Source organism: Procambarus clarkii, chromosome 41, assembly GCF_040958095.1.
Source record: "Procambarus clarkii isolate CNS0578487 chromosome 41, FALCON_Pclarkii_2.0, whole genome shotgun sequence".
Lineage (NCBI taxonomy): Eukaryota > Metazoa > Arthropoda > Malacostraca > Decapoda > Cambaridae > Procambarus > Procambarus clarkii.
This window is the reverse complement of record NC_091190.1, coordinates 12,285,387-12,306,272: the sequence shown is the minus strand read 5'-3', so window position 1 is coordinate 12,306,272 and position 20,886 is coordinate 12,285,387. Positions and strand designations below refer to the sequence as shown.

At 46.5% G+C, this 20,886-nt stretch overlaps 2 protein-coding genes across 2 annotated transcripts; both read left to right on the top strand.

Annotated features, from left to right (window-relative positions):
* Positions 1 to 10,383: 10,383 nt before the first annotated feature.
* On the top strand, positions 10,384 to 12,221 carry LOC138373127 (cornifin-A-like). The gene is made up of 3 exons (XM_069339140.1): positions 10,384 to 10,881; positions 11,961 to 12,035; positions 12,165 to 12,221. Exons 1-3 carry the CDS (start codon positions 10,384 to 10,386, stop codon positions 12,219 to 12,221), a joined length of 630 nt encoding a protein of 209 aa, XP_069195241.1.
* An 8,278-nt stretch (positions 12,222 to 20,499) lies between these two features.
* On the top strand, positions 20,500 to 20,886 carry LOC138373126 (cornifin alpha-like). Its single transcript, XM_069339139.1, has one exon. It carries the CDS (start codon positions 20,500 to 20,502, stop codon positions 20,884 to 20,886), a length of 387 nt encoding a protein of 128 aa, XP_069195240.1.

Below are 20,886 nucleotides of genomic sequence, written 5' to 3'. Positions count from 1 at the left end.
CTCGGGGAGTAATTTTGTGCATTGCCTTTTCGCGAACGGTCTGAGATGGCTGGGAATTTATTACGTGAGTTTGCTAATTAGGCGAAACTGAAAAATTGTTTTCGGTTTAATTAAATTTGCTCTTGACATTCTCTAGCGCTGTGCCCGTGTTTACCCTTCACGGTGTGGTGAAGGGTGACCTTTCAGAGTGTGGTGAAGGGTGACCTTCCACAGTGTGGTGAAGGCTGACCTTCCACAGTGTGGTGAAGGCTGACCTCCCACAGTGTGGTGAAGGCTGACCTCCCACAGTGTGGTGAAGGGTGACCTTCTACAGTGTGGTGAAGGGTGACCTCCCACTTTGGAGTGCCACAAGCCAGAGGGCGCTCAGGTTTTAAAGAATATCTGTAATCGAAAGTTTTGCTTTTCAAAGTTTGCCTCATAAAAATGCTTTTGTTGGAGGGAGAGAGTTGTGTCACAGGGAGAGAGGGGGTGTTGAGGGAAGTGAGGGAGAGAGTGGTGATGCAGGGAATGAGGGAGAGAGGGGAGTCACAGGGAGTGAAGGAGAAGAGGGTGTCAAAAGGAGTGAGAGAAGGAAGGGCGAATGATATTATCTGAAACATGGAAGGAAATAAAAGTTGAACTGGGAAACAGAATGATAAGTAGTACAGAAGAAGCAGGCAACATGTTAATTGAGTGTACCCAGGATGGGGAGCAGGGGAAGGACAGATGATGCCTCTGGGAACGCCCTCACTCGCAAACACATCATCGCAGCAAAATATTCACTCCTTTCCCAAACCCCCCACACTCCCAACCAGTCCCCAAATCCCCACCTCACCCCACAACCCCATCCCACAACCCCACCCCACAACCCCACCCCACAACCCCAACCCAGCCCCAAAATCACTCCAAAGCTAAAAAATATCATCGTCGAAGTTTCGAAAAAAATGATCTTGGAAGAAAGACTGCCAATACTACGAGAAAGAGTATTCACCGCCATAAAATATTTACTGGCAAGTTGCAGGCTGCGTCAGGTTTGAAGAGAGACGCGAGGAATTCATTTGACTTCTACGGGTCGATATGCACCGACTGGACTCTGGAAGAATGCCTGGAAGATAAATATGAAGAGCGGCGGTGTGCCTGGAGGAAACAATTTACCAAAACGGTGTTAGAATCCTGGAATCTGGACTTGAAAATATAAACATTTAGAGCGCCGGTGTAGAATAACAGAGAAAAACAGACGGTCAATAAACTATTGTGTTTCTTCGAAGCTCTGAAATCTTTTTTTCTATGCCTTCGACGCCAGAACAAAGGCGATTAGTTCTCTCTGATTCGGTGTCCAGTGTGGTATAGCTTCTACAGTTGTCTTCGTTAGCGATGGTTCGATTCCCGATCTTACTGGACCTGCAGGCTGATTTGCAGTTCCTTCAGGTTAACAGATGGATGGGCTCGCGGTGGAGCGCCAAAGTTCGCCAGACGAGATATTAACTCTAGTGGAGTGTCATCAATTTCATCAAGAGATTACCTCACTCACGCCTCTGATTTATAGGTGATGGAAAAGCAAATAGTTCTTTTTGTACCGGGTAATATTAGACGTTAAAAGTGTATATGTGTGTTCATCACACACAGAGATCACACTAACGTGATGCATTAAATGAATAAATCCACAAGGGCCGTGACGAGGATTCGAACCTGCGTCCGGGAGCATCCCAGACACTGCCTCAGTCGATTAAGGCAGTGTCTGGGATGCTCCCGGACGCAGGTTCGAATCCTCGTCACGGCCCTTGTGGATTTATTCATGTATATGTGTGTTTTTTGTGGACATTTTCAGAGAAAAATGAGATTGTCTTAACAATCACGCCGCCGGAGCAGCATTTAAAAGTTATATCTTAACATGCTGACTTAGCTTAATCTGGTGAAATCGTGCAGTGTGGAACACAGGACTGAAGGAAGCAATATGTGATATCAACAGACGGGGATAACAGATCAAATACAGTCAGGGGGAATTAAGACAAAATAACAGAAGATAGTGGCAGCTAATAACGAAAAAGAGAAAAGAGATTATGAAACTAAAATAAACTTGTAAGTAGCGAGAAGTTGCAATTACGAGTAAATAATAAGTAACAGAAAAGCCATTTCCCCAGAGACGGACCCGTCCAAGACGACGGTAAGATCCTTGTCCAAGGGGCGAGAGACTGATGTGGGTTGTCAGCTATAGAGAAAATATATCTCAATCAAATATATCTCAATCAAAAATATATCTTAATCAAAATATATCTCAATCAAATATATCTCAATCAGTATATTGAGATTCCTACTGTCCGAGCCCCGTCTGAGACCAGGCTTGTTTGGTGATAACGTTACATCAGTCTGTTGCTCGCAGCAAGCCGCACGAACATATAGCAGTTTACCCAACTGTTTCTTGCTAACACGCGCTGCTGTTCAGGTAATATTTCATATACATCTTGGAAGGAGGTTGAAGAGCCTCACCCCGCGCCTCACCCTCACACGTGTTCCTTATCTATATCGTCCAACCTTTCAAAGTCACTCGGGGAGACTTTGTTGCCTCAAATAATTGTATAGTCACAAATATCATCCCAGATGCCATGAATATCTTGTTGGTAAAGGCAGAAGCACAAGGTGTTTCAAACATGACTAGTGTTGCCCCAATAGACCTCTGGTGATCACAAGATAAGCCAACTCCTAGTAACCAATTTACTAGTGACGGTAAATTGGTTACCTTAGTGACGGAGCCTAGTTACTAGGCTAGACAGGTGGAATAAATGGGGTGAGAGGTTAGTGTATACCATATGCATCTGTAAGTCATTATTAGGTATAATGTACCTTTAAGAGTGAAACTCCATGGTTTGGTGTTCCATTTTGTTAATTTTTTTGTTATTTTTTCCATTTTGTTAAATTAACGGAGCCTAGTTACTAGGCTCCGTCTCCTAGTAACCAATACCTCTAACACATTAAATATATTAAAAAATGCTCTTCAACAAAAACCAGTGACTATCAACTTCGCATACGTGTGAATGAATGTATAAGTGAATGTTTTTAACATTAACGATGTATATTCAACTTCCGAAACGTCTGATTATTAATGATTCACTTCACCGTGCTGGTGTTATCCTTATAATCCATAAATACATAGAAACGTATAAAGGACTACACATTTCTTTACGATTTTCACGTATAATTTTTATGAGAAAAAGTGGATAATTGTTTTAATTGGGCACTCAGCCCCCCACGACTCTCCTAATTTATCAGGCTGTCTCGGGAGTGGGAACAGGAGAAAATTGTTGATAAAACTCGTTAATTATTGTCAAGGCATCACTGTGGGAGGGGCGCAGTGCAGGGGGAGGGGGGGGTTAGTAGTGTTTATTGGGGTAGGTGTTGGTTGTGGTGGTGGTAATGGGACAGGTGTTGGTTGTGGGGGTGTTAATGGGGCAGGTGTTGGTTGTGGTAGTGTTTAATGGGGCAGGTGTTGAAGGTGCTGTGTTGTGTAGAGATATCTGAACATAACTGTATTCGAGGGATAAGAATATATTTCTGATGAAATGAAGTTTGAAGTCATGCTAAGGGCTTTCTGATGATGCTAAAAGGCGTAAACAAATAGCCTTGAAGCTGTGGTCACTACAGACCGGAGGAGACAGATGCTGTAGATGGTGGTAATACAAATGTATATATCTGACCTTTGTTATCTGAACTTCTTCCTCTCCGCACAGCTCGTCTTAAGCCTTTTATATTAGTTTCCAGAGGAAACTAGCCATTTTTCAGGGGAAACTGGCGCTCCTCCTGTACAACAGGGACTGTTAGATATGGCTCCTGTTGGGGTGGTTGGTGATAACGGAGGGGGGTGTGGTTCATGGTGGTGGTAGTGGTGGTGGCAGAGATGGTGGTGGTAGTAGTGGTGGTGGTAGAGATGATGGTGGTGGTAGTGGTGGTGGGGAAGATTGAGGTCAGACGCGAGCCCGGACTTACCAACGTGCCCAACACTTAAGGCTCCAGGATTTACGGCAGCTGTGAACTGAATATGGTAGAAGGCGTGATCGAGAACCCTGGCGGTGGCGGTGATTTTGGTTGATGGTGGTGATGATGGTGTTATAATGGTGGTGGTGATGGTGTTATAATGGTGGTGGTGATGGTGTTATAATGGTGGTGGTGGTGTTATAATGGTGGTGGTGGTGGTGGTGTTATAATGGTGGTGGTGGTGGTGTTATAATGGTGGTGGTGGTGGTGGTGTTATAATGGTGGTGGTGGTGGTGGTGTTATAATGGTGGCGATGGTGGTTGTGGTTGTGGCAATATTATATTTCTGAGACGTGTAGTGTGTGGACAGTTTCCACCAGTGTACAAATAATCAGTATCGTGGACCTAGGGGAGCCGGTGGCTGAGCGAACAGAACACTGGACGCGTGATCCTGTGGTCCCGGGTTCGATCCCGGGCGCCGGAAAGAAATAATGGGCAGAGTTTCTTTCACATTGATGCATCTGTTTCCTAGCAGTAAATAGGTACCTGGGAGTTAGTCAGCTGTCACGGGCTGCTTCCTGGGGGTGGAGGCCTGGTCGAGGACCGGTCCGCGGGGACACTAAGTCCCGAAATTATCTCAAGATAACCTAACCATGGAGACAGATTTGGCATTTGCCAACAAAGATTTGTAACGCGTGACAGAAGTCTATAAATTACGGCCCCTTGGAGATGATTTCTGTCATATTAAGTCACATAACTCACTGTAAACATCCGTATTACATATTTTGTTACATCACTATCACCACAATAACATAATTGGGGAATAAATTAACATATTAAGCATAACCAAGATGCCACATCGTTTAACATTCTGACTCATAATGAATGTACCTAGAAAACTTAGGCAAGCCTTAGAATGCATAAATCTGGATTTTAATAGAAACTATACGAAAATAATATCAACACCGTTCCTATTTACCAGCTGAGAGGACCAGTAAATGTTCTCAATTATCTACATACGAAAACTTAATTAACTCCATAAAGGGAGCATTAAATCTTTGAATTACACATGTGGTATCCAATCAGCCGGGCAGAGCGCCCCTGCTTCCGGCGTCACCACTCCTCGCCAGACCTGGCCTGAAGGAACAAGTACTCTACCCACATCACGGTGCCCCAAGATGTGCTTCATCGCCCACAAACTACTGGGAAAATATTTACGTCTTTATCCTGCTCCTCAAGTCGTTTAACCCAGTGTAGAAGAGAAGCAATTACCTCTAAATATACAAGATGCTTTCGTGATAGTGGTCCAAGATGGACCAAAACGTCAATTCTTTATTTTCAGATTTGTGGGTTGGTTGAGTAATGTTCAGCCACGTTGTAGTGGCTTAGTGTGTGCAGGCTGCTTTCGTCATCAGCCTCTGTGGTGACGTCACACGCCGGGCAAATGCAACTATGTCTCGCCTTGTTTAATCCACTACTTAATTGGTTCCAAATAGGATTTTAGGTTTGAACATAAACTGGCGGGGATTTTCGTTCAACCCGTCCTCTTACTGAACCCATTACATTATTTACGCAATCGACCCCGACGTAAAAATTGGTAAAAAAGATATCTTTGCTAAATTTTAGAAATGTGTTATGTAGATTATTGATACTATGGTGAAAGTTTCATGATTCATAATAACTTGATGATCTGTTGACTATGTGATCTTTCTCACACATATAGTTATGTAATATTTCACACCTTATCGTTGATGTATAAATAGTCGTTCGGTTAGTATATATTGTTGGACATATTCATGGAAATTGTGAAGAAATTGTTGGTCTAATATTTCCTATCTTGGATGTTGCCGGTGAAGCTGTTTTCGATTTAATATGGACTAAAGGATGAAGCTTTGAAGCATCTCTTGTCTACTCACCTAATTGTGCTTGCGGGGGTTGAGCTCTGGTTCTTTGATCCCGCCTCTCAACCGTCAATCAACAGGTGTACAGGTTCCTGAGCCTATTGGACTCTTATCATATCTACACTTGAATCTACACTATCATATATACGTGTGTGTGTGCGTGTGTGTACTCGCCTAGTTGTGCTTTCGGGGATTGAGCTACACTATCATATATATACGTGTGTGTGCGTGTGTGTACTCGCCTAGTTGTGCTTTCGGGGATTGAACTTCGGCCAGTACCATTGTCATACCAACAGTGAGTGCGTGACAGTGAAGCCTTGTCACTGCTAGTGAGAGTTGAGGGGAGAGTGAAGGTGTGGAAGACACCGTGGGTGTTGTACCAAGGAGTCGGGAGACGTCACTGTAAACGAGTAGTGATGAACCGTGCTTCCTGGTGTCTTGTTAGAGGTAATGGTACTGTGGGGGCGGCCTAATTGGCAGTGAAGCTACGAGATAAAGCTCAGCCCACCGCCGGGCTCTGGGAGGTGTCGTTGAGGCACGGACGACGGCCGAGACGTGTACGTTGAGGCACAGACGACGGCCGCGACGACTTGGCAGCAGCATCACGACATGCACAGTTTAAAGGCGATATTCCTCAAGAAAAAATCCTCACCAAGCTTCACATTCCCCCCCCCCAGCCCCCCCTCACCCCCTCTCCCCCCTCTCACCCCCCCTCTCACCCCCAAACAAAAAAGGGGATTTTCCCCCCTAGGCAGCAAGTTGATGAAGGCTCATCTCGTACAAAGTGAGGGTAAATAGTGGAGCTGAAGGCAGCGGTGCGGCAATATTTTCTCGTTGCAACCAATATTTTCATTTTAGAATCATTATTTTCCGGTTAAAACTAATATTTTTCTCATTAATCGAATATTTTCTTGTTAGAACCAACCTGTGTCACCAGTGTCACTAGTTCCTGCTGCTGATACCGCCCTCGGAGCCTCGTAGATGTTATCTACGTACAGTCTCCAGACTGTAGTGTAATCTGTCAACAGGTCTGGTTATTGATGTGTGATGTAAGTCAACATGTGGGATTAGGAGTGGACAGCTTCGAGTTGTAAGGATGGTGAGGGGGTTGTGAGGATGGTGAGGGGGTTGTGAGGATGGGGAGGGGGTTGTGAGGATGGTGAGGTGGTTGTGAGGATGGTGAGGTAGTTGTGAGGGAGGTGGACCATGACAGGTGGAGTGAACAAATGGAATGACCTGCACGAGGAGCAGGTGCGGCGAGGCTCCACACTCCTTAATAGTTGTAACACATGCTGGGTTATTGGAGCTTACCAGGACAGATGGGATGTGACGCACACACACACACACACACACACACACACACACACACACACACACACACACACACACGCACACACACACACACACACATACATACATGAAGAACTTCATGAAACGGACAGAGAAAGATCTAAGAGTTGATATCACACCAAACCTGTCTCCTGAAGCCCACATAAAAAGAATTACATCAGCGGCATACGCAAGGCTGGCTAACATCAGAACAGTCTTCAGGAACCTGTGTAAGGTATTATTCAGAACCTTGTATGCCACACATGTAAGACCAATCCTTGAGTATGCGGCCCCAGCATGGATTCCGTACCTTGTCAAGCACAAGACGTAGCTGGGAAAATTTCTGAGGTATGTCACTAGGCTAGTTCCAGAACTAAGAGGCATGAGTTACGAGGAAAGGCTGCGGGAAATGCACCTCACGACACTGGAAGACACAAGAGTAAGAGGAGACATGATCACTACCTACAAAATTCTCAGAGGATTTGATAGGGTAGATAAGGATAAACTGTTTAACACGGGTGGTACACGAACAAGGGGACCCAGGTGGAAACTGAGTACCCAAATGAGCCACAGGGACGTTAGAAAAAACTTTTTCAGTGTCAGAGTAGTTAACAGGTGGAATGCATTAGGCAGTGATGTGGTGGAGGCTGACTCCATACACAGTTTCAAATGTAGATATTATAAGAGCCCAGTAGGCTCAGGAATCTGTACACCAGTTGAATGACAGTTGAGAGGCGGAACCAAAGAGCCAGAGCAAGTACAACCAGGTGAGAACACGCACTCATTCTCTCTCTCTCTCTCTCTCTCTCTCTCTCTCTCTCTCTCTCTCTCTCTCTCTCTCTCTCTCTCTCTCTCTCTCTGACACCCAGCAGGTCAGCCAGCCACTCTCTCATAGAATCAGAGAGGAGACAAGTACAGGTAGAGAGGTTTAGACCCACGAGTTACCCGACCACGACACCCTGGTCACGCTCAGACAGGTGGGGGGGGGGGCACGCTGCTGCTGCTGCTGCTGCTGCTGCTGCTGCTGCTGCTAGCCTCCCGTCGTGTGGGAGAGTCGTGCTGCTTCCTCTTGTTGTCGTGATGCTGCTCTTCTTGCTGCTGCTGCTGTTGTTGACAGTATGTTTATCCGCAGGATGAATGACGCCGCCCATTATCATTCTTATCAATGTATGTTCATTTACAGGATGAGTGATGCTGCCTAATTACCTCGCCTATCGGGGGGCAAATATTAAAAAACCGAACAATAACAAGTGTGACTAAACTCCACATTCACTACGTCGATGTTTTTGCATTTATGATTTTCAGCGGGAAGCAAATTGCTCGCTCAGCATAACAGCAAAAAAAATAGCTTGTCTTCACACCTTGTTAACCCCGCGAATTCCATCCGGCCTGAGAGTGTAGCCGGAGTCAATACTGGTATGGTATCAGGCCCCCTCTGTGGAGCCGGAGTCAATACTGGTATGGTACCAGGCCCCCTCTGTGGAGCCGGAGTCAATACTGGTATGGTACCAAGCCTCTCTGTGAAGCCGGAGTCCACACTCCATCCTACGACGCGAACGTGAATAGTGTCGGACGTAAGGAACGAGAAGAAAGGGTAGGGGGGAATGTGTATTAATGGTTGAGTGAAGGAAGGAAAGGGGGGAAGGGGGGGGGCGAATGGGTGTTAATGGATGAGTGAAAGAGGGGGAGAGGGACGGAGCTGTCATTAGCTGGCTACATCAACACACACCCGCCATGTTTGTTGACACTGTGACGTCACGTTGAGTTAGGGGCCAGTGACAAATCAGAGAGATTGTGATTCCTGCGGGGATAGTCTGGTGGTTGTGTTGTGGTGGTGATGGTGGTTCTTCTGTGGTGGTGGTTGAGTTGTGATGGTGGTTCTTCTGTGGTGATGGTTGTAATAGTAACGATTGTTGGTAGTGGTGGAGATGGTGGTTCTGTTGTTGTAGTGGTGGTGTTGGTTAACGAAATGCTGTACGAACCAATGGACGTGCTAATACCAGTGTATATTTACTAGTGTTTTCCTGTAAGATTTGGATGGTAGTGGTGATGGTAGTTCTTCTGTGGTGGTGGTTGAGTGGTGATGGTGGTACTTGAACATTCTCGCCTTGAGTGTAGGGACGGGTGGACAACGATACAAGGTGTGGAATGTCTTGTCTGGTCGAGGAGGACTTGCCATACGGATACCAACTGTAATGCACCTCCCTTACCTACAAGGGCAGGGAGGTAGGGCGCAGGCGGCGACTCATAGAGGGACAAGTTTACAAGTGTAAGCTCAGATGACTGTCATTACTATCATTCGGTTTACACACTAGTGGCTGCTCAGTACGGGAGCCGGTCGGCCGAGCAGACAGCACGCTGGACTTGTGATCCTGTGGTCCCGGGGTCGATCCCAGGCGCCGACGAGAAACAATGGGCAGAATTTCTTTCACCCTATGCCTCTGTTACCTAGCAGTAAAATAGGTACCTGGGTGTTAGTCAGCTGTCACGGGCTGCTTCCTGGAGGTGGAGGCCTGGTCGAGGACCGGGCCGCGGGGACACTAAAGCCCCGAAATCCTCTCAAGATAACCATAACCTGCCCACAGGAGACCTATGCTGTCAGTGGAAGATAGACCTAGGGTACTTTGTAGCCTAGCTTGTGATTGGTTCTTGGATATAAGGGGAGGAGCTTAGCCAATCACTCAGTAAGGGATCCATGGAACCCTCACTGAGTGAGGACAAAATGAGTGTCATTTATAGAATAATCCATGAGTAAAGGGGGGGGGGGGAACTTGGATAACTACTCTTGCAGAATTTCATGAGTTCCTGTAAATCTTGTAAGTGCCTCTTTGATCATGTGTTCAGATCATTACCATATTAAATTGTCTTGAGGTAGGAATTAAAGTTGTTAGGATGTAACAAGTTAATTGGTGTGTTAATAATCACTTAGTGCGTAATTTAAGCAATCTTCCTACTCTCATTCTTCCCTTTGAGATTACCCTGTCAATCATATTTATGTGTAGCAAATTAAAATGAATTAACTACTCTCCCTTGGTTCCCTGTAACAAGTCATTCATCCTCTTTGTTCCTAAATTAATCAGGCTATCAGTATTGAAATATGTGATTAATAATTTGATGACGATTAACACAATGCTAAACGAGCCCATTAATCTCCAACTACCAGTGTATAGTCAGCGGCGTTTTCCTGTAAAGTTAGGAAGTGTTAAATGGAAGTGTTGCCCAAGTTGGTGTGTGGGTGTGTACCTACGGTGAGCGAAGACTGTGTACCTACGGTGAGCGAAGACTGTGTACCTACGGTGAGCGAAGACTGTATACCTACGGTGAGCGAAGGCTGTGTACCTACGGTGAGCGAAGACTGTGTACCTACGGTGAGCGAAGACTGCGTACCTACGGTGAGCGAAGGCTGTGTACCTACGGTGAGCGAAGACTGTGTACCTACGGTGAGCGAAGGCTGTGTACCTACGGTGAGCGAAGACTGTGTATCTACGGTGAGCGAAGACTGTGTACCTTCGGTGAGCGAAGGCTGTGTACCTACGGTGAGCGAAGGCTGTGTACCTACGGTGAGCGAAGGCTGTGTACCTACGGTGAGCGAAGACTGTGTACCTACGGTGAGCGAAGACTGTGTACCTACGGTGAGCGAAGACTGTGTACCTACGGTGAGCGAAGGCTGTGTACCTACGGTGAGCGAAGGCTGTGTACCTACGGTGAGCGAAGGCTGTGTCACGGTCGTGACACCCCACTGTGCGGCCATTCACAGTACACAGGTGCTACTGCTAGGTAACAGGGGCATAGAGTGAAAGAAAGTCTGCCCATTGTTTCTCGCCGGCGCCCGGGATCGAACCCGGAACCACAGGATCACAAGTCCAGCGTGCTGTCCGCTCGGCCGACCGGCTCCCCTGACCTTACTTACCTCCTCCTTACAATATGATCAAGAAAACAAGTTGGGATCTCAAAAATCTGGAAAAGTGGAAATACCTTTGGTCAGAGTTTCTTTCACCCTATGCCCCTGTTACCTAGCAGTAAAATAGGTACCTGGGTGTTAGTCAGCTGTCACGGGGTGCTTCCTAGGGGTGGAGGTCTGGTCGAGGACCGGGCCGCGGGGACACTAAAGCCCCGAAATCATCTCAAGATAACCTCAAGACTGACCTCACAGCCATGCTTTCCTTCCTCCTTATATCCGAGAAAATAATGTGTAAGCTTCTGGTGAAGCGTAAAGTTGGTATTGTTGAAGCCTCACACGACCCGACTGACAGCACAGTGTGGCTGACACGATGCTGTATTATGCTCTTATAACAGCACTTTCTCTCCTAAGAAAAAAGTCCACTACGGGCTCACCATAGCCCGTGCTACTTGGAACTTTTTGTTCCAAGGAGCGAATCTTAAACAACAACAACCTTCTCTCCACTAATACGTCCCATTTTGTACGTTATGGTCCTAACGGACAAAATATGGCTTACTGTGAACAGTTGCGACTCCTAAATCTCCAAGTTTCCTATGTGTACGTTGGTAAGGTGAGTGTGGGTGATGCGTTTTATTACCCCTTATTGTGTACGTTGTGGCAAATCACGAGAGAGGGTTGGAACCCCGCCAAACGCACACCGAAACTACGACGTTGGTACAACGTTCGAACAAGTTTTAGCATTTCCTAACTAGTTATAACAACTAATATAGCAAGTTGTAACAGCGTTCTAATACGTCATTAACACGTTAAGCCAAGATGTAACAATTTTATTACAAGTTGTAACAAGCGGAAAATAGAGACAGTTTCTGTTTGTGTTTCCAGGGTTATAATGCAGACTCCGCCATGACTCCCAACCACTTGGGCTGGACGGTAGAGCGACGGTCTCGCTTTATGCAGGTCGGCGTTCAATCCAGTACCATTCCTTCCCCCCGTCCCATCCCAAATCCTTATCCTGGCTCCTTCCCAGTGCTATATAGTCGTAATGGCTTGGCGCTTTCCCCCCTAATAATTCCCTTCCCTCGGCAGATGGAACAACACCGACTATCTTCCATGAGCAGTTTAACTGGCAGTTTAACTGTCTAGCAAGGTAACGTAAAACAGTTAGACTAAGAACTGGCATATGAGAACGAAGTAAAGGAACAGTGCACAACCATTTGGATCATCGGGGATCGAACGCCGACCTGCAAGAAGCGAGGCCGTGGCTGTTCCGACGAGTTCCAGTGGTCGGGTAAAAGTTTTAATGTAAGTTAAGGTATTTATGTCTCTCATTAATTCATTCGTAACTCAGACTTAAACAAGACGGCAAGACTTTCAAACTAAAGGCTGCTAAGCGAGCTTCAGAAGCTTCGGTCGGCGTTCAATCCCCGACCGTCCAAATGGTTGGACACCATTCCTTCCCCCCGTCCCATCCCAAATCCTTATCCTGACCCTTCCCAGTCCTATATAGTCGTAATGGCTTGGTGCTTTCCCCTGATAAATCTATCTATCTATCCTACACTCCTCGAGCTACTGTTAATACGTCTCACGGAGACCAGACAGTAATGAAGGTCCTTAGCAACTTTCTTCACAGTAATACCAACAATAAACACATACGCGCGCGAACAAGGGGACACGTGTGGAAACCGAGTACCCAAATGAGCCACAGGGACGTTAAAAAGAACTTTTTCAGTGTCAGAGTAGTTAATAATTGCAATTCATTAGGCAGTGATGTGGTGGAGGCTGACTCCATACACAGTTTCAAATGTAGATATGATAGAGCCCAGTAGGCTCAGGAATCTGTACATCAGTTGATTAACAGTTGAGAGGCGGGACCAAAGAGCCAAAGCTCAACCCTCGCAAGCACAACTAGGTGAGTATACACTCACACACACACACACACACACACACACACACACACACACACACACACACACACACACACACACACACACACACACACACACACACACACACTATTTGCATGTGCTTGAAGCTCTCAATTACAATCCGATAACTTGACGTCTCAGGCAAGAACTCTTTACCCTAAATGTGTGACTTGGCTTGCTCAGTGCCGGAGATCCCCAGCGCTGCCGCCCGCCTCATGCAAATCATATTACTCGTCATTTGCATATACTTCAACGTTTGAAATCAGGGCGTGACGTTGTCATCAGGAAGAATGAGCCAGGCTGTCAAAATGTGTGCGGCTGGCTGCCTCCTTACACGCTAACCAGGCACCACACCGTGTTTACCTAACCAGGCACCACACCGAGTTTACCTAACCAGGCACCACACCGAGTTTACCTAACCAGGCACCACACTTCAGCCTTCATCACAGACATTGAGATGTTGTAATGTTTGTTGTTGTAGTAGTGGTAGTAGTGTGTGTGTATTTACTATTTGTATCTGCAGAATCGAGCTATTAGCTCTTGGACCCCGCCTTTCTAACCAATTTATTTTCCTCTATTATATCTACTACATATATTTCTCTAACAAACACACACACTTTTTTCAGTGTCAGGGGTAGTTAACAAATGGAATGCATTAAGTAGTGTTGTGGTGGAGGCTGACTCCATACACAGTTTCAAATGTAGATATGATAGAGCCCAATAGGCTCAGGAATCTGTACACCAGTTGATTGACAGTTGAGAGGCGGGACCAAAGAACCAGAGCTCAACCCCCGCAAACACAACTAGGTGAGTACATCCCCAGGATGCAGCCTGTAGCAGCTGTCTAACTCCCAGGTACCTATTTATTGCTAGATGAACAGGTGCACCAAGGTGAAAGAAACTGCCAATGTGTTTCTGCCTCTGCCGGGAATCGAACCAGGACCCTTAGGACTACGACCCCCGAGTGTTGTCCACTCAGCCGCGATGCCCTCCTAGCGTGTGTGTGCCACCAATTATTAGAGGCAGCATAGTAACCATAAAGCGAAATTACAACCTTGTTTAATCGAGCCAATCCCACCGTGTAGCTAACAACGCGCACTCAAGGTATTTTATTTCCATTGTGTGGATGATCTCCCGCGCGTTGTACAGACTGCTGGCGGCTGTACAGCTCCTCTGACCCCAAACTTGGGCGAAGTAATCATCGAAATATAATACACATAAATTTACTAATTTTCCCAATTAAATACTTGAAGAGGAGGCATGACTGCGGCATGTCAATAGTGGCATAGCATGTCTTGTTTACATAATAATCCGCCCTATTATACACCTGGCAGCGCCTTGCTTGTACAGGACGTCTTATATTAGGTCCCAAGACCTTTTATAACCTGCCTTCGTCCTGTAGAGATCTGATAGCGTTTATGTACCGTACTCCCTCTGGGTTATTGGGGTGTGGGTAGAGCAGTGGTGAGATTTTCTCCCAGTTGGCCATCATGATATTTTTCGTTGGATACCGGAAGACTTGGACTTGTGGTGGTGCCAAATGGCGCAAGACACCAGCTGGTGTCTGCCGTGGTCCAGTAGCTGAGCTTGTGTCCCGCGGGTCCTTCCTGCTGACCTTCACTCGACCACTCAACGAGTGGTCAGGTGTCACAGCACTCAGCACACATCATCTAGTGTTCTTAAATGTGTGTCGTCTCGTTCCTCTCCATACACTTCACCCTCAGATCTCAATTAAAGGTGCTTTGGAAAATATTGTTCGACATGGGGTCGAACCTGAATCCCTGTACTCCCCTAGCCCACGCATTACCGACTGAACCATGGTGAGCTCCAAGTAAGTTAGAACATCTGGGCAACATACTGTTGAGCTCTAAATTCAGTCTGTAATGCATGGGACTGGAGTGGTCCAGGGACTCGGGTTCGAGTGTACGGCCTCCATAGTTTTTCAGATATATCACGCTCTTGTAATTCTCTTGTCCGAAGGTGTGCGTTGTTGACTTTATATTGAGCAGCGCTAAGCATCGTATTTGACTGGCAGGAGTCGGTGTGGGACTTGAACGCTCTCTGAGAGATGTTGTATTGATGTCACTGTTATACCGACCGTCCTGTGTCCTGTCTTGTCCAGGTGATGTATCGTGACATTAGTGTTCTCTCTGCCCAACCCGTCCTCTTAAAAATAACGTCAATTTTGGCTCGTATGCGCGCTATGGCTAACCTTCATCGCCTCTTCAACTGAGACCAATGTTCACCTTCCATCTTGCTTCCCGCCATTTCTTCTTTCTCTCCCTTCCATCAGTCCCTCGCCTCACCTGCCATCCTCGCTCCCTCCAACTATTCTTCCCTCCTTCCCCTTACCATCCCTCCAGCTGTGAACAGCAGTGAGGCACCAAGGGGGTGTGAGGGGGGGGGTGTAACCACGCAAGATGGAGTCCCTTCTCGTTTCCTGGATAATCATTTAACATCTTATCATTCCTGGCGAGGCCTGAGCTTGTACGGCGCACATCTAAAATAATATTTCATACTCTGAATCTAAATTTCATAAGCTTTGTTTCTATCATTGTTGCCTGTTTTGAGCTGGCTCTTGATGACTTAGAATTAGAGGAAAATGTTTTATTCCTCAAGCTTATAGTCATTAGTTTTGGCTTAGAGTGACATCATCATTAGAGAGGGATTAGTGTGAAGCGTCAATGGCGTCCTCACAAACACTTCCAAAAGAGAATTTGATCCCTCGTAGCTATGAGGATAATTATTGAATCAAATATAACATATTTCCATTCCAATCAAATACCTTGGAATGGTGTTAGGGATTCCTGGTTATTTAGTCTTTCTGGATAGTGAGCAGAGTTTTGTGTACAGCACATATCCTCCTGTTGGCCTTCCTTATGCTCATATTGGTGGTCTGTGGTAAGCAGGCTGGTCTGTGGTAAGCAGGCTGGTCTCTGGTAAGCTGGCTGGTCTCTGGTAAGCAGGCTGGTCTGTGGTAAGCAGGCTGGTCTCTGGTAAGCAGGCTGGTCTCTGGTAAGCAGACTGGTCTCTGGTAAGCAGACTGGTCTGTGGTAAGCAGACTGGTCTGTGGTAAGCAGGCTGGTCTCTGGTAAGCAGGCTGGTCTCTGGTAAGCAGGCTGGTCTCTGGTAAGCAGGCTGGTCTGTGGTAAGCAGGCTGGTCTCTGGTAAGCAGGCTGGTCTCTGGTAAGCAGGCTGGTCTGTGGTAAGCAGGCTGGTCTCTGGTAAGCAGGCTGGTCTCTGGTAAGCAGGCTGGTCTCTGGTAAGCAGACTGGTCTGTGGTAAGCAGACTGGTCTGTGGTAAGCAGGCTGGTCTGTGGTAAGCAGGCTGGTCTCTGGTAAGCAGGCTGGTCTGTGGTAAGCAGGCTGGTCTCTGGTAAGCAGGCTGGTCTGTGGTAAGCAGGCTGGTCTGTGGTAAGCAGGCTGGTCTCTGGTAAGCAGGCTGGTCTGTGGTAAGCAGGCTGGTCTGTGGTAAGCAGGCTGGTCTCTGGTAAGCAGGCTGGTCTCTGGTAAGCAGGCTGGTCTCTGGTAAGCAGGCTGGTCTCTGGTAAGCAGGCTGGTCTCTGGTAAGCAGGCTGGTCTCTGGTAAGCAGACTGGTCTGTGGTAAGCAGACTGGTCTGTGGTAAGCAGACTGGTCTGTGGTAAGCAGACTGGTCTCTGGTAAGCAGACTAGTCTCTGGTAAGCAGGCTGGTCTGTGGTAAGCAGACTGGTCTCTGGTAAGCAGGCTGGTCTGTGGTAAGCAGGCTGGTCTGTGGTAAGCAGACTGGTCTCTGGTAAGCAGGCTGGTCTGTGGTAAGCAGGCTGGTCTGTGGTAAGCAGACTGGTCTCTGGGAAGCAGACTGGTCTGTGGTAGTGTTTATTATAAAAATTAAGCGAGACACTCTTGTAAGGGAGTAAGGGGCTCTAAAAAGAGTTCCTTACTCGCTTACAAGAGTGTGTCGACACACTTGCTTTATTTATTTATATCTTCATCTGGGGACATCCAGATGCCATTTTCCTGCTGCTGCTGCTTCTCTTCCTCCTGCTCCTCTTCCTTCTCCTCCTGCTCCTGCTCCTCCTGCTCCTGCTCCTCCTCCTCTTCCTCCTGCTCCTCCTGCTTCTCCTCCTCTTGCTCCTCCTCCTCCTCTTGCTCCTCTTCCTCCTGCTCCTCCTGCTCCTGCTCCTCCTGCTCCTGCTCCTCCTGCTCCTGCTCCTCTGGGGGTTAATGGTCAATGTAGGTAGTGTTGCTCATGCAGACATTATGTAAACTTGCTGTTTATTCTTTTGTTTTGCAAGTAATGTTGGTTGACACAACACCTGCAAGAGTGTAACCCAGCCATAAGGTGAAGTGTTGGAGGTCAGTGGTTGCCTCCAGGTCAGTGTCGACTGCTCTCTCAACACGTCACACATAACGCACTATGGAGCAGTGAGCTCTAGCTCTTTATGCCCCGCCTGCGACCCTCCTTGTAGTTGGAGGTGGCTTTTACAGCTTCTTCCTTCCGTGCATTTACCCGTTGGGCATCCGCGCAGGGAACAAGTGTTTCCATGCATTTCTTCCACTCATTTGCGTTTCCAGCTTCCATACGTGTCCCCTTTGTTCTACTTTGCTTTCACTTTAAAGAGAAGGTCATTGCCCCAACACCGTATTGACGCTTTTATAGACTATATGTCTCCGTGGTGTAGTGGTAAGACACTCGCCTGGCGTTCCGCGAGCGCTTTGTCATGGGTTCGTATCCTGGCCGGGGAGGATTTACTGGGCGCAAATCCTTAACTGTAGCCTCTGTTTAACTCAACAGTAAAATGTGTACTTGGTTGTAACAACGATTCTTCGCGGCGGGGATCGTATTCCAGGGACCTGCCCGAAACGCTACGCGTACTAGTGGCTGTACAAGAATGTAACAACTCTTGTATATATCTCAAAAAAAAAAAAAAAAAAAAAAAAAAAAATTATATATTTATATATATATATATATATATATATATATATATATATATATATATATATATATATATATATATATATATATATATATATAGCCTAGGCTTTGACGTTTAAAATTAGGCTATTCCACTGCATTATTGACGGAAGGGAAAGTTAGCGAACGGGCTGGATGGACAACGCTCCGAATGCCTCCATCGGGTTTTCTTCCTATTGGGGAGTATTGTACATGCTGCTATGGCGGTGTGTCCACTCACAAGATGAGTGGCGCTGCCCAATAAACTCGCCCCTCGGGGCGAAATTTTAAAAAATTAAATTTGCCTCCATTGATTTCTAAAGATGTATTTTCCTGTTCATCAGTTTCGTATTTGCCGTTGATATTATTATATCTGTGTGTACTTTTAGTAAAAGAATTGTGGGTATATCTACTCTTTGGCATTTTCCTTTATTTGATTCAGTTTAGTGGTTTTCTTTCATTGTGTCTCGCCCTCTGGTTCGCCTATGTTCGGTCATTATGATCATGACATTACACTTATGAGCATTGAATTCCAGTAGCCATTTCTCAAACCAATTCTGGAACTTATATGTCTTCGTGGATTAGTCTGCAGTGTTTATCTGTCCCGAGTATTCTCATTAGTTTGACGTTATCATTGGCATGTTAATACTCTACTCCTGTGGTCAGGTCCTTGACATAATATAGAATAGTACGGGTCCTAGAACTGTACTTTTAAGTACGCACAGTAACGGTTACTGTGAGTACTTAGTGAGTACGTGAGTTACGGTTAACTCACAGTACTACGTAGTGTGAGGTAACCGTAACTCACAGGTGTGGGAGCAGGTGGAGCAGGTGTGTGGAGGCTAGGGGTTGAGGTGGCGTGGGCAGCAGGTGCTGGGAGGGAGGGTGCACGGCCACGAACAATGGGGTAGTGTGTACCAGCCTGGAGAACTCCTGCTCACTATCAACACATCAGTAACTCTTCGCTCAAGCGCTCTCTCGCCCCTTCGCCTTATTCGTTGCTCAAGCGCTTACGTTCGCCAGTTGCCGCTCAAGTGGTAACCATCTAGGGTCTGGCTTTAGTTTTTATTTGTTTGTTTCTTTCTTCTTCATGTCCTTCTTCTTTTGAGGTCCATCAGTTGAGAACCATGCATAAGGTCGGGAGGGAGCCGGTCGGCCGAGCGGACAGCACGCTGGATTTGTGATCCTGTGGTCCCAGGTTCGATTCCGGGCGCCGGCGAGGAAACAATGGGCAGAGTTTCTTTCACCCTATGCCCCTGTTACCTTGCAGTAAAATAGGTACCTGGGTGTTAGTCAGCTGTCACGGGCTGCTTCCTGGGGGTGGAGGCCTGGTCGAGGACCGGGCCGCGGGGACACTAAAGCCCCGAAATCATCTCAAGATAACCTCAAGAAGGTGCTTGAAAGACCACAACATCCCTCGTGACCTGACCTGACCCCGTCACTGTGACTATAGACCACTCATGACTAAACTAAACGGGATATCATACCCGTGATATCACACTATCAATGCTTTAGCATCATGTACATCAGCCCCGATAGAAAGAAAACCAGCTGGGTTATTCATTTTGTCACTTGTACCCAGACGCAGCTGGTGCTTACCTCACTGTCTCAGGTCAAACAAGGGATTAACATCTTACAACTTAAGGCCCAGCGCCAAACACACACACACACACACACCGGACTAATCTCCCTCGACCCTTCACTTGGAGTGAGTTTATAGCCCATCCCCATTAAACACAAGAACCAATCAAAATCGTTGTTACTAAATCTCTTGGGTCTGTCTTCCACTGTTCACAAGTATTTCTGTAGTTCACAAGTTCAAACTGTTCACACGTTTACGTTTTCTTAACATAAAATAGAGTTTTTTTTAGACTATTATAACGTAATCACCCTCCACTCGTCTACTTCCCTATACATAATAATCCCTCACCTACAATTAATCCAAAAATAATGTATAAAATAACTTAGTAAAAAATTGACGAGTTGTACCTTCTTATGCCTGTGCCGAGAATTATATTTCGGTTGGATCAATATCAATCTCTGAGGAGCTCAGCCTCGTGGTACCTGGATCCCTCTTCAGTCATTTCGATCCTGTTTGCGTTAGTATCATCCCATCTTTGGCTCAGGTAAGCCTCCAAGCGGTGTCCAATCTCGCGCTGGTGTAATTTAAACCTGAAATCGCGTTAGTCATCTCGTTCGAATGTTGATCAGTCGTATGTGTAATTAATCCTTTAGTTAGGTAATCGGTTATCCACTCACCTGTGCAATCTACCCTCTTAACCGTGTAATTAGTCCCCTTAAGTATATATTCAACACCTCACCCCCCCCCCCTCCCTCTTTCACTACCACCTCCCCGACCTCCAGTTATGTGTAACATGTGTGACCCCAACATGTGTAACATGTGTGACCGCAACATGTGTAACATGTGTGACCCCAGCATGTGTAACATGTGTGACCCCAGCATGTGTAACATGTGTGACCCCAGCATGTGTAACATGTGTGACCCCAACATGTGTAACATGTGTGACCCCCAACATGTGTAACATGTGTGACCCCCAACATGTGTAACATGTGTGACCCCAGCATGTGTAACATGTGTGACCCCAACATGTGTAACATGTGTGACCCCAACATGTGTAACATGTGTGACCCCAGCATGTGTAACATGTGTGACCCCAACATGTGTAACATGTGTGACCCCAACATGTGTAACATGTGTGACCCCAACATGTGTAACATGTGTGACCCCAACATGTGTAACATGTGTGACCCCAGCATGTGTAACATGTGTGACCCCAGCATGTGTAACATGTGTGACCCCAGCATGTGTAACATGTGTGACCCCAACATGTGTAACATGTGTGACCCCAACATGTGTAACATGTGTGACCCCAGCATGTGTAACATGTGTGACCCCAACATGTGTAACCAGTTTCTCTCAACTTGA

Coding starts and splice junctions, on each gene's coding strand:
- LOC138373127 (XM_069339140.1), top strand. CDS start 10,384: ATGGAAGTGTTGCCCAAGTTGGTGTGTGGGTGTGTACCTACGGTGAGC. Junction 10,882..11,960: donor GCGAAGGCTGTGTACCTACG/GTGAGCGAAGGC, acceptor TTGTGTTTCCAG/GGTTATAATGCAGACTCCGC. Junction 12,036..12,164: donor GACGGTCTCGCTTTATGCAG/GTCGGCGTTCAA, acceptor TTCCCTCGGCAG/ATGGAACAACACCGACTATC.
- LOC138373126 (XM_069339139.1), top strand. CDS start 20,500: ATGTGTAACATGTGTGACCCCAGCATGTGTAACATGTGTGACCCCAAC.